The sequence below is a fragment of the Gopherus flavomarginatus genome, chromosome 2, assembly GCF_025201925.1.
Source record: "Gopherus flavomarginatus isolate rGopFla2 chromosome 2, rGopFla2.mat.asm, whole genome shotgun sequence".
Taxonomy (NCBI): Eukaryota; Metazoa; Chordata; order Testudines; family Testudinidae; genus Gopherus; species Gopherus flavomarginatus.
This window is the reverse complement of record NC_066618.1, coordinates 41756372-41770782: the sequence shown is the minus strand read 5'-3', so window position 1 is coordinate 41770782 and position 14411 is coordinate 41756372. Positions and strand designations below refer to the sequence as shown.

General features: G+C 43.4%; 1 protein-coding gene across 1 annotated transcript in view; it reads left to right on the top strand.

Annotated features, from left to right (window-relative positions):
* Positions 1–12068: 12068 nt before the first annotated feature.
* The window catches only part of LOC127044525 (macrophage mannose receptor 1-like), a 55521-nt gene continuing 53178 nt past the window's right edge, over positions 12069–14411 (top strand). The window contains exon 1 of the mRNA XM_050939493.1: positions 12069–12216. Coding sequence (XP_050795450.1) covers positions 12156–12216 — 61 coding nt within the window. The 5' untranslated portion in view covers positions 12069–12155. The remainder of the gene's footprint in view (positions 12217–14411) is intronic.

Sequence of the window (14411 nt, the reverse complement as noted above, 5' to 3'; positions counted from 1 at the left end):
TTGTCCAACATAAATGCAGAGCTGGAAAGAGCACCCAGTAGATTTGGCTCCAAGTTCTGTGCTGTTACCATTAAGCTCCACTTTTCCCCAGGAAATGATTACTGCATAAAATGTTTCTACAATCTAGAACTGTGGAAACTACTCATAATGACTAATTTGAAGTTAACCCTCTTTTGAATTTGTGAATTGTTCACAAACACTAATTTTTTTTATAAATTTGTTATTTGAAATTAAATATTTAACAACATATTTTGGCCAAAGGTTGCTCATGAACTGTTCATTGAGTTTTTATTCAATCAATATTCACAAGTTACCATTTGCTATTAAATGGTCACCTTAGATTAATGTTGTTACTTTTTGTTCCCTGATTGGATGACTAAAATGTATATAAATTACAGCCTGAACATTCTCATGACTCTGTGTGACTACATATTCACATGGTGGTTCGAGACTTCCACAAACATTCTTGGCCCCAACAAATCACTTCTCCATGCAAAATGAAAGGATTGTGCCTGGAAACTAATTCATGGGTTTTAACTGAATGAATGTTTACCAATAATTCACTGCAGTAATCCCCTGGCTCTACCAAAATTCCTTATCTTAGTTCTTTGCAGTTAACATAAATTATATTTAACCCTCTAATTTTATTAATTGCTTAAACAATGTCTTAAACAATTGCTTTAGAAATATTCCCAGCTCAGTTCCTTTTTTGTCTGTTATAGTGGTGCATCTTAAACTCAGTTTTCGCATCACCTTTCTTGCCTAGTGCTGGTGAAAGATGTCAGATTACACAAGAGACTGAGAACACCTGCTTCTTGTACCGAACTAGTACAGCATGAAAAGCAACAGTGAATGTTTCCTTAAATTGCTCTGTCAGTGTGTTTTGACCCTGACCTGGAAGCACCCTCTGAAGGGATAGAACCATTATATTCTCTCCCCATATTATTTAGCTCATGGCATGGAGACTTCCAGCAATATCTTTCTAAAAGATACATTCTCTTCAACCACAAGCTGTTGAGCTTGCTGTAGGAATTATTGTGTGAAATTCTATGGCATTTGTAATGAAAGATGTCAGGCTAGATAATCATCATGTTCCTGTCTGGACCTAAGATCTCTGTTTTTATGAATGAATCCCTGAACAATGATGCCAGTTATGGTGATAGGGTCTGTGATAGGTTGTACCTCTCTGGCACTCCATTGGGCAGCACTTCTCATGTTGGATGTCCTTCTCTGGACTCTGGTTTGACTTTCTAGGCTGGGTTCCAGACTTGGGTACAGCTCTCTGGCTGTACCTTTTAGGGCATATCTACACAGCCCGTGGCAGCAAGCCTCTCATCCCAGGTTGGGTCTCACACTAGTGCTCTAATAATAGCTGGGTAGACCGTGTTTTGAAGTTTGTGGCTTGGGCTGGAGCTCAGGTTCTGTAGTCCCCCCTCCCTTCCTTCTCTAGGCTTTAGAGTACCAGCTTCTGTCCAAGCCCCATGTTCAAAACACAGTCTACACAGCTATTATTAGTGCAATAACATGAGCCCTGCAGGCCCAAGTCTGTCAACTCAGGCTGGAAAGCTTGCTGACACAAACTGTGTTGATATATTCTTGAGGAACCCACCCCTTTCACTGGGGGAGGGAACTGGAGGGGGGAGGTTAAAGTAGTCCCCCCCCAAAGGGCAAAATACCTCCATGGCCCTTGGGAAGTGCTGGGTCCCTGCAAACTCACATAGGGCAAAGCCCATTAGCTACTTAGAGGAAGGTCTGGGCTTCTCATCCCTTGTGTGTCTAATCAACCAAGGTCGTGTCCCAGGACTCTGAAAATAAAAGTAAAGAAAAGTTGGTCCCTATATTTCTTCAGAGGGCTTGGGCACCTGGTGTCATCAAGCAATCCCTCAGTGGTCAGCCTCTGTTCCCTGGAGACAGAGAACTCTGCATTCCTCTTTTTGCTCCTAAATGCCACCAAGCCTCAGCCAGGATCTTCCCTGAAATGTCCTATCCCTTTAAACGTTTGGGTGCTCTGCACTCACCCTTGCCAGTGAAAAGTCTCACTTCACTTTTGGTTCTGTTTTGAAGCCACAACAACAGACAGCGGTGTTGGTTTCTTTCTTTCAACATCAACCTCAGCCTGGACCAGTCTACACAGGAGGTCCACTTCCTAGACACCACGGTGCAAATAAGTGATGGTCACATTAACACCACCCTATACCGAAAACCTACCAACCGCTATGCCTACCTTCATGCCTCCAGCTTCCATCCCGGGCACATCACACGATCCATTGTCTACAGCCAAGCACTGAGGTACAACCGCATCTGCTCTAACCCCTCAGATAGAGACCAAACCTACAAAATCTCCACCAAGCATTCTCAAAACTACAATACCCGCACGAGAAAAGAAGGAAACAGATCAACAGAGCTAGAAGCCTCCTACTGCAAGACAAACCCAAGAAAAAAACCAACAGGACTCCACTGGCCATCACATACAGTCGCCAGCTAAAACCTCTCCAACGCATCATCAGGGATCTACAACCCATCCTGGACAATGATCCCACACTTTCACAGGCCTTGGGTGGCAGGCCAGTCCTTGCCCACAGGCAACCTGCCAACCTGAAACATATTCTCACCAGCAACTGCACACTGCACCATAGTAACTCTAGCTCAGGAACCAATCCATGCAACAAACCTCGATGCCCACATATCTACACCAGCGACACCATCACAGGTCCTAACCAGATCAGCCACACCATCACCGGTTCTCATTCACCTGCACCTCCACCAATGTAATATACGTCATCATATGCCAGCAATGCCCCTCTGCTATGTACATCGGCCAAACTGGACAGTCTCTACGGAAAAGGATAAATGGACACAAATCAGATATTAGGAATGGCAATATACTAAAACCTGTAGGAGAACACTTCAACCTCCCTGGCCACATTATAGCAGACCTTAAGGTGGCCATCCTGCAGCAAAAAAACTTCAGGACCAGACTTCAAAGAGAAACTGCTGAGCTTCAGTTCATCTGCAAATTTGACACCATCAGCTCAGGATTAAACAAAGACTGTGAATGGCTTGCCAATTACAAAACCAGTTTCTCTTCCCTTAGTTTTCACACCTCAACTGCTAGAACAGGGCCTCATCCTCCCTGATTGAACTAACCTCATTATCTCTAGCTTGCCTGTATATATATATATATATACATACCTGCCCCTGGAAATTTCCACTACATGCATCTGACGAAGTGGGTATTCACCCACGAAAGCTCGTGCTCCAAAACGTCTGTTAGTCTATAAGGTGCCACAGGATTCTTTGCTGCTTTTACAGATCCAGACTAACACGGCTACCCCTCTGATACTGGAATTTAGTGTGACATAATAAGCTCACCTCCTGAATCAGTAAGACAGAGGACCACAGGAATGTAAAGAATTTCTGTGTGGCTGTTGTGCATGAACTATGCATGCTGAAAAGGATTACTGGGCAGGCCAAGTCATTCAGAGGAAGTGCCAGAAGAAAGGACACATCACTGTGACCTGTTATACAGCTCAACAACCAGCAACACAGAGTAACCATACATTCAAGAAGATGCCTATGAAGATGGAACTTAAGAAAGGATGGAAGTTGGAAATCTATAATATGGAGGGAGATGAGTTCTAGTGACACTGAACAAGACCTAGAACTGCGTATGTTAGAAGCTGAAGTCATATATGGCATCTGGCTCATAGCCTTGGTCAAGGGAGTTCCTACAAGAATGGAGATTGATGTTGGAGCATCTGCCTATCATCAGACTTTGTCATAAGTTCCCCTGGAAGAAAATTCCACAGTTATGAAGCCTTATACTGGAGGGCAGTTCATCTTAATGGACAATCAGTCATTTCACCCCTGCATGTGATTGAAGGAAAGTATCCTGCATTATTTGGCAGATCTTGGCTTGAGAAGCAGTTGGACTGAGATTAAGGTGATCACAAAAATACTTCAAAATCTTTAAGAAATACTGGATATACACTCCAAATTTTTTGAAAAAGAACTTGGACAGATGAGCAACATGTCAGTGGCGATCACTGTTAAGTCTGACAGCCAGCCAAAAGTAGGCAAGTTGTGCCTGATGCTCTCAAGCCTCAAGTGGAAGCTGATTTGGACAATTAGTGAAAATTGAAGTCTTGTCACAGATTTCACACAGTGAATGGGCTACACCCATCATACCAGTGATCAAGAAGGATGGCTCTGTCCAAATTTGTGGAGATTTCCAAGTGATGCTGAATCTGATTTTATGTGCGGACCGGTATCCACAACCTCATAGTGAAGATTTGTTTGTTATTCTTAATGGAGAGACAAGATGGGTGAGGTTTTTGAGCTACATAGAGCTCTTCAGGTCACCCATGTAGCCCAAAAGCTTGCCTCTTTCACCAACAGATGGTCCAATAAAAGATATTACCTCATCCACCTTTTCTCTTTAATATCCTGGGACCAACATGGCTACAACACCACTACGGACAACTCTTAGTGGAAGTGTTTCAATAAATTGGATGTGCTCAGTGCATACCTACAAATGAAGATTGATCTGGCCTCTGATAAGTATCTCATAATCAACACACAAAAACGGCTTATTTTGCTACAACATGTTGCCTTTTGGTATCACTCTGAGCACCTGCCCTGTTGCAAAAAGCCATGGATGAGATCCTGAATGGAATGAATAGTTCAGTGCTATTTGGATGACACCCTTGTTACAGGAAAGTATCAAGAGGATCATCTTCAAAATTTGAATGCTGTCTTGCAAAGTTTGGAAGACCCTGGGCTGAGAGTATGTCAAGACAAATGTGAGTTCTTCTCTGAGTGCTTTCTCATATCCATTCCCATGCACTGCATGCATAGTCACTGAGGATTTTTACCTCAGTATATTTGTTGAGTCAGTTCCGGTGACCCCAGGAGTTGCACCCTCATGGAACTGTACATAGGAGCTTACTGCCCGCTCAGTTTCTTTTTTCCAGCTGTGACGGTCTCTGGAACTGCTCATTTTTGCTCTGCAAGTTCTCTCCGTAATCGATATCTTTGTATTTCTTCTGTAAATAGTTAGTTGTTACAGTTAGTTGCTAGTACTAGAGTAGGACCCTGCTCAGCAAGGTTCTTTCCCACCTTGGCACCAGGACATGCCTTGGTTTCCAGGGTTAAAGCCATGCAAGGCTGGTCACAAGTTTATGCCTATTAGTGTTCCTCCCTCTTGACTTGCCTCAAGTGTTTGGGCAAATCCCACCTGATTGATGGTTGCAGTTCTTGCCTATATTTTTCCTGATGACATGGAGAAAACCAGTTGTCTTTGCTTCACAAATATTCACCTCCCTTGAGAAGAACTATCTACAAATAGAGAGAGAAGCTTTATCTTCAGAATTGGGAAGTTCCACACCTATCCATATGGTAGATATTTTACCTTGCTGACAGATCATTACCCATTAATTTCAATGTTTTGATTGAAACGTGGAATTCCATCATTAGCTGCTGCTTGTATGCAGTAATGGGTATAGCTATTTTCAGCTCATGCCTATACTATTCAATTCTATAAAAGGACTCAGTGTGGCAATGATAATGGGCTGTCACACCTGCCATGCCCAAACTCCCATCAACCCAAAGCAACTTTGGACAAAGTGTTCTATCTCAGTTTGGTGGATGGATTACCCATCACTAGCACAGACATCAATAAAGAAACTACTAAGGATGATACACTTGTCTTGTGAAGGGAATTGCACTGCAGGGTACAGGCTGGATCATAAAAATCTCCAGTTTACAAAATTAGTATCACACCAACATGAGTTATCTGTGAATTAAGGTTGTATCATATGGGAAATGCAGGGGATCATTCAAAAATCAGTTTAGTGTTCTGGAAACTCTTCATGAAGATCATTTTGGCATTGTACACATGAAGGCCATAGCCCAGAGACATGTCTGGTGGTCAGGGATCCATGAAGAGGTTGAGAGGAAAGCAAAGTGCTGTACCACATGTCAGCAAATTCAGCATGACCCTGGTCTGGCTTCTGACTCTTGGTCCTAGTAAGGAGGAGAGGATGGAAGATGATAAAATTATGTGTAGGATCTGATGAGAAACAGTTAAATGAAAAAGAATCTCATTCAATTACATTGTGTAATGGCAAACAAAACATTGTCACTTTTTAGCTAAATGCTTATATACAAATGCTAGAAGTCTAAATAATAAGATGGGTGAACTAGAGTGCCTCATATTAATGAGGATATTAATACAATAGGTATCACAGAACCTTGGTGGAATGAAGATAATCAGTGGGAAACAGTAATATTGGGGTACAAAATATATCAGGAGGACAGAACAGGTTGTGCTGATGGGGGAGTGGCACTATATGTGAAAGAAAGAAATCATCGAGTTAAATGAAGTAAAAATCTTAAATAAATTAAACTGTACCATAGAATCTCTATGGATAGTAATTCCATGCTTGAATAATAAGAATATAGCAGCTGGGCTATACTACCGACCACCTGACCAGGATGGTGTTAGTGACTTTGAAATGCTCAGGGAGATTAGAGAGAGGCTATAAATATAAAACAATAATGAGGGATTTCAACTATCCCCATAATGACTGGGTACATGTTACCTCAGGATGGGATGCAGAGTTTCTTGAAACCTTAAATGACTGCTTCTTGGAGCAGCTATTCCTGGAACCCATAAGAGGAAAGGCAACTCTTGATTTAGTCCTAAGTGGAGCACAGGGTCTAAGCTAGAGGTGACTATAGCTGAACTGCTTGGTAATAATAACCATAATATAATTAAATTTAACATCCCTGTAGAGGGGGAAAAACAATATAGCAGCCCCCTATGGTAGCATTTAATTTTCAGAACTACACAAAAATGAGGAAGTTAGTTAAGCAAAAATTAAAAGATACAGTGTGAAAAGTGAAATCCCTGCAAGCTGCATGGAAGCTTTTTAAAGATAACGGAATAGAGGCTCAACTTAAATGTATACCCCAAAATTAAAAAACATTGTAAGAGGAACAAAAAAAAGCCATTGTGGTTAAACCACAAAGTAAAAGAAGCAGTGAGAGGCAAGAAGACATTCTTTTGAAAGTGGAGTTAAATCCTATTAAGGAAAATGGACAGGAGCATAAACTTTGGCAAGTGAAGTGTAAAAGTGTAAAAATGTAATTAAACCAAAAAAGAATTTGAAGAACAGCTAGCCAAAGACTCAAAAACTATTAACAAAAAAAAATTTTTGGATGATAAGGCCATTGAAGAGAAACTAAATGAACTTTTTGCATTGGTCTTCACTGATGACGATGTGAGGGAGATTCCCCAACTTGAGCCATTCTTTTTAGGTGACAAATCTGAGGAACTGTCTCAGATTGAGAAAAAACAACCCCGGGAATTATAGACCAAGCATCTTAACTTTGGTACCTGGAAAGATAATGGAGTAAATAATTAAATAATCAATTTGTAAGCACCTAGAAGAAAATAAGGTGATAAGTAATAGTCAACATGGATTCATCAAAAAGAAATCATGTCAAACCAAGCTAATATTCATCTTTGATAAGGTAACCGGCCTTGTAGTTAGGGGGAAGCAGTAGATGTGGTATATCTCGACTTTAAATCTTTTGATACTGTTTTACATGGTCACTTCTTAAACAAGCTAGAGAAATATAGCCTAGGCCAGTGTTGGGCAGCCCATGGGCCACACGCAGCCCATGGGCCACACGCAGCCCAGCAGGGTAATCTACTGGCAGACCGCCAGACAGTTTGTTTACATTTGCATGGCTGTCCACACCTCCCAGCCACCAAGGTTCACCGTTACCGGCCAATGGGAGCTGTGGGAAGCGACGCAGGTGCGGCAGGTTGGGGTTGATTGAGCCCAGAGGAGTTCTTTAATCTCCTTTTAACTAGGGCAAGGAGCAGTTGTGCCACAAGGACTTTATGTGGAAAACTGTCCACTAGAACCTGGTCTCAGGTCACTGACTCATTTCCTCTAGGCCACAGAACATCAGTCAGGTGATTATACACAGCTATATCTATGTTTAATGCATTGCCACATTTCTTGCTAATTTGTACTTAATCTTCATTTCCTCTTTTTCTGCAAATGCGTCCAGATTTCCAGACAAGGTGGTGCATCTGAGTACTGTGAATGTAAAGATTTCCTGTCCCCTAGGCAGATGCCTCTGAAAGAACATGCTGAATCATCACTACACGCAGTAACCCTCTTCCCAGGTCCAGGCTTTTGGGCCCCACTTCACCCAATGGAAGCTAGATTTAGGCTTTGCCAACTGCTACCTCCCTGAAGTACTGCTGCTGCTGGAGACTTGTGCTGCTGGGGTTTGTGCTTAGGGTTGCCAACTTTCTATTTGCAGAAAAACAAACACCCTTCCCGCCCCCCTGCCCCTTTTCCAAGGCCACACCTCCTGCTCACTCCATCCCCTTCCCTCTTTGGCTTGCTCTCCCCTACCCTTGCTAACTCACTCATTTTCAACGGGCTGGAGTAGGAGGTTGGCATGCAGGGTGAGGAGGGTGAGGGCTCCAGCTATGGTATGGGCTGAAAATGAAGGGTTGGGGGTGCAGGAGAGGTCTCTGGGCTGAGGCAGGAGATTGGAGTGTGTGGGGGTGGGTGGGAGTGAGGGCTGTAGCTGGGGGTCCGGGCTCTGAGTGGGGCTTGGGTTTGGGGTGCAGGAGGGGACTCTGGGCTGGGGCAGAGGGTTGGGGTGCATAGGGAGGTGGGGGTGCGGGCTCCGGCCTGTGCTTAACCCAGGTGCTTCCAGGAAGCTGCCAGCATCTCCCTCTGGCTCCTAAGCAGAGTCACAACCACATGGCTCTGCCCGCGCCTACAGGCACTGCCCCCTCAGCTCCCATTGGCTGCGGTTCCTGGCCTATGGGAGCAGCTGAGCTGGCACTGGGGGCAGGGGCAGTACGGAGAGCTCCTGTGGCTATCCCTCCACCTAGGAGACAGAGGGAGATGCCGGCAGCTTCCCAGAAGTCTCATAGAGCTGGGTAGGGAGCCTGCCTGAGCCGCCAACTGGACTTTTAATTACCCAGTCAGCGGTGATGACTGGAACCACCAGGGTTCCTTTTCGACCAGGCATTCCAGTCGAAAACTGGACACCTGGCAACCCTGTGGTGGCAAAATCAAGTATAGCCCCTGAGGTGAATCAGACCCCTAATATTTCCATTTATTTAGTATTAGCATCTCTCTGCAGGTCATTGGTGCCTTTTAATATTAGCAACTACTTCTCTAAAAACTAATCGATCTTCAGGACAGGTTCAGTTTCTCGTCCCCCACTATGTTAACGTGCATTCTGTTAATATAAGCCTCCTCCTCCCTTGGCTTCTGTTCTTTTGTGACACTTGATGTCCTGTGCACCAGGCATGAGAATGAGAATGATGGCAGAAGTTCTACTCTCCAATTTCCTCCCACTGTCATCATCAAGCTGCCTCCAGTGCAAATTCTGCTGTCTCTGCCCCTTGAAGAAGAAACAGAAAAACACCTGACCAGGGAGATAGCAATTGTACCAGAAAAAAAGGGCCTTAACAGGGGCCTCCAAAATAACCCAAATTACAATTTCATATATATTACACACAAAAGTTATGTTAAAGGAGCATTACAATTGCAAAGCTGAGCATTGCAAAGTTACGCAAGGCCAGAATAAAGGTTGCTTGTTTGTCCTTATTTTGAGTGCCTTGGGCATATACATTATGATACAATCTTTAATTACATGTATACATACCATTTTTTCCAGCCACTCATAGTCTCTTCCATTCACTGGCTCCCAGTCACCTGTTCCCTGCCCACCCCTATTTCCCATCCAGCCAGTCTCAGGCTCCCCTCCTGTCAGTCCCAGTCACCTTGTCCAGCCCATCCCAGATTCCCATCCACCCCCAGCTTCCAATCTAAGCTTCTCTTCCCCAACCTCTACCAGTCTCCAGCCCCTGTCTATCAATTTCCCCCCAGCTTGGCTCCTTGTCCCATTCTGTTCCCTGGCCCCTCCCCAGAGCATGAGTCATGCCGGAATGCTCGAGAACACTATTCCAGCACTGCCAGAAGGAGCATTTCTTTGCGACCAGCACTATCGCTTATGAATGAGAGTTCTTGAAGTACCAGAAATGCACTGCCCCTCCCTGATCTGGCTCTTCTCTCCTCAGCATTTGCCAGGTGGCTTGCTCCTCCTGGCTTCCTGGGACAGGAGAGAGAACACTGAGAGCACAGGACTGAAAGGCTCCCTGTTCTCCGTGCTGGTGCCCAGTGCCACCATGGGCTGCAGCAGCCAGGAACAGCAATTTCAGGGAAAGCCTGCTTGGTACCTGTAGAGCCAGGATAGAGCATGCTTACTGTAGGCAGAATCTTCCCAAAGCATTGCAGTTAAATACTTCCAAGTCTCTACTGAGCATGTGTGAAATGAGATTTTTCAGAGACTTATAACTTGGTCAAATCTGGATGAATTTGGTCCCCCTGACACATTTCAAGTCCCTTCTCCAAAGCCTAAAGGCATTTGCGCTTTTCAAAGAGTAGGTCATGGGAATTATTTTAATATGACTAAACAATATATTTACCTAACCTTGTTCTAAGAAATGGCTGAACTCTTTTGGTGGAAACTTTCAAACAGACGAGCAAATAACAGACACCCAGCACAGAACTTTTCAAACCAAATGATTAAAGTATGGCAAAGTTATAAGCAAGTGAAAATAGGGTCTTATAAGGAAAGTGTCAGGCAACCTCAGTAAGAGTTTGTAACCCCACCTGTACCTCTCTCTCTATATATATATACTTTTTAAAGGGAGCAAATGTTTAGAAAGTGAGCCACTCTTCTAAGAGTGAGCTCGGTGCGTATGGCATTACTTTAACTTTCCTAATGGAATTTTTTTGTTTGGGAATTGCCTCTAATTTTCAAATATAGGAAAATAAACGTTCTTTCATTCTTCATAACTTTACCTTTAGAGTGAAAAATCTTAATCGAAATGTATTTAGCTGAACAACTCAGCTAGCCAAGGACAGGTCATGTCCCTCGGTCACTGTTCAAAGACAAAGCTCAAGGGACGGGAATGTACAGCTTTTAGAACTCCGTAGCCTCTCACCTGCAGCATTTGAGTTGCAAGCACCTGCTCCCAGATCCCAATAATGTAAAACTACCTTTAGCCTGACCTATATCTTTTCATAACATTAAAGCCCCCAACTCCTGAAGATTCCTCAGGTAATGCCACTTTGTTGGAGCTCTATGGTTTTTCTATGGGGCAGTGATCTAGCTGCCCTCTAGAACATAAGAGTGGCTATACTGGGTCAGACCAAAGGTCCATCTAGCCCAGTATTCTGTCTTCCAACCGTGGCCAATGCCTGGTGCTTCAGAGGGAATGAATCGAATTAGTAATCAAGTGATCCATCCCCTGCTCCTCATTCCCAGGCTAGGAACACCATCCCTGCCCAATTAGCCAGGATGTCTATTAGCACTATCCCTTGAAACACCACCAAATTTCTAGCTGGAGATCTGATTTTGTCTCTGTGGGTTCCCTCCATGGCTGCTACTAATGTAGTCATCAGCCTCCTGGCTCCTGTGAGAGCACAGCCAATGGAGCCACGGAAGGGCCAGTTGTCAATTAAGGCAGGTCTTCTTTTCTATGTTGGGAAATCCTCAAGGTTGGGAATTCTCAGTCCCTGCTAACTCCAAGGTCAGATCAAGTTTGAATTTCATATTCTCTAAAAAGTGTAATGTTGTACTAAAGGTTTTCTCTGAAGTTACTGACACACATTTGCAGACTCATCTCTGTTTCCTCTTTCTCCCTCTCCTGGTCTTTTTTACTATATTCTCACTGGAATTCTGATTGGCTTAGTAACTCAGAAAACTACCCTTGTGTGACAACCATATTCCAAGAAATCCACAATGAACAGCAAACACTAAGTTTGTCATTGACATTTCTGTAGAAGAACACACTCTTTCAACCCTAGAGAAATTAGCTTACGTATGCAAAGTTCTCACAATAAATTTATTTTAAAAAGTCACATGGGATAGGATAGTTCCTTATTTAAAGCCCTTATATAGAACTTCCCTATATTAACCAGCTCTTCAAAACTAAGGAGTACCTGCTAATCTGGCTCATTAGAGAAGGATTTTCTTATGAGGCACTGATTATAACTCAGTGTTATTTTTGGTGAAGGGAAGAAGGGAATGAAATATTTGCAATGGCTGTCTACCTGCTCCTGATTTTTCTTTCCCTCATCACTACATCAATTCAACTGCCAGGTAAGTTCCTGTCCTGACTATTTTTTTTGAAGTGAGGATATAAAAGTGCTTCTCTTTTTGTCCTTTCCTTAGTTACTTTAACTTTCTCTTTGGGGCAGAGTGAGATTATTTATTTATGCCCTAATTTAAAACAGCTTCACTCAGTTTTGGTGGCATCTGGAGTCCTCAGATTTCCTTCAAGGCATAGAATCAGGGTTTAGACCAAGATGTGGGTCAGAAACTGTGCTGGCAGATCCCGAGACTGTGAGGTTACTGCCAAGGAATCTTGCCCCAGTGCAAAGGGGCACCAGGGTCTGGGAGGGACACAGGGGCCCAGGAAAAGAGAGATGTTGGCCTGCAGAGGACACTCCCAGACTGGAAAAAGAGCTAATTCCCAGGACACCAGCAGGAGGTGCTGCAGGGGTGAGTCTCGCCCCTTTACAGAATTACATAAGGCAAGATCCTGGACCCTGCTAGGACACTTCTACCACTCTGGTAGCATAAATCCGTAAAGTGGATCTAATCAGGCAGCGGAGGGGATTTCCTTTCTTTGACACACAGCAGGCTCTAAACCATCCTTTTCTAGCCCCCAGATGGTGAGGCATGTCAGGGGTGTGTTTGGAGGAGGCAACATGGCCAATGTGCTATTGTGCTCCTTCAAGCCCGAGCCACTATAGTTACCCTAAGGCTGCTCTAACTTTCACAGGAGATTAAACCATTCCCTTGCAGTCCTGAGCATGGAGCCACCTTTAGTGAGCTTTAACAGTGTGCTCAAAACTGCCCTACATATCAGAAGTCATGGTCCCTGCCCAAAGGAACTTACAATCTAGCCTAGACATTTGAAAAATTAACATGTATAACAACACTCTACGTGACAGTACAAGATTGAGGTGGTGAGGAAATCATGAATTCTCGCAGACTAATCTTTGAAACACTCCTTGGGATCAGCATGTCTTGAGGATCTGAAGAAGAAGAGCAACTTGCATTATATTTGTTACATTTCCAATATCTGCAGGTTATACAATGTTATACATTTTGTTTGTTTGAATGATTGTCCTCCTGTGCTTATGATGAGTTGCCCCTGATCTCTTTCTCATTAAATTTAGATAGAAAGGTACAGCTGTTAAGCTGTCCTACAATGACTCAAGAGCATGACAACCAAACTCAGGGCAGACTGTTAAAAAGCAGGGTTCAAACCCCAAATTGGTTGTGAGTTCCATACTTAGATTTTACCAATCATTTATTAAGTGCAAACTCCTCAGGCTCTATAATAGCCTAGCCATGGAGTCACAGACAGTCCCCTTGGGTACTCTGATCGATCTTGTCACCCAGGGAAGCTTGGCTTTGTGATAGATGGTCCCTTAAACCAAAAATCAAAACAATATTCAGGTTACTGCCGGTCGCAATGGATCAGTCACTTACCCCAGATCAATTGTTCCTTAGATTTACACCAAAGCCAACACTTGCAGCCAGTCCTATAATAAACTAACTAAAGAGTCATTAACTAGGAGAAGGAAATAAGAGAGTTATTTACAAGGTTAAAACAAGTAACATACACCCAAATGAGATAGGCTCTTAAGTTTCAAAAGGTAATAGAAGCTTCTATAATAATCAAGCGTTGTATGTTCTATAGGGCTAAGCCAGGATAAACACTGGGAATCTCTTGCTTGCCCTCGAGAGTCCATGCAGCACAGAGATACAATTTCTCCATATCAGGGATTTTTATTTCCGTCCCACTCTGAGCTGCCAATTCAGCTGATGGGAGGAATTCACACTCACTTTTCCTTTTCATGAGGTGCTGGGGTGGGGGAGAGGGACAACAGAAAAGCAATCAACAAAGTCTTTTGTTCTCTGACATTCCACAACAGTTTGTCTGGTTTTGATGGGCCTTCTCTGATAGGCAGGACATAACACTTCTTTTGTTGTAAGCCAGCATTAATTTCACACTAATTAATGTCTCACTCTCCTGTCTGGTGACTGGCACAGCTACAGAGGCTTGCAATGCAAATACACAAATATGACCTCACAATATGCGATACAGATGTACTAAGTGAGATCAATGCATGCAGCATCTTGCAAGCATTGAATAAAATCTAAACACTCAGCACATTTTTCTAGTACTAAATTTATTTTAATAATACACACAAGGGAGGCAGCATAATTCCAGCTATGTAAGTGTCAGTGTCAAAGTGAGGCCTGGGGACCTTGGCATAACC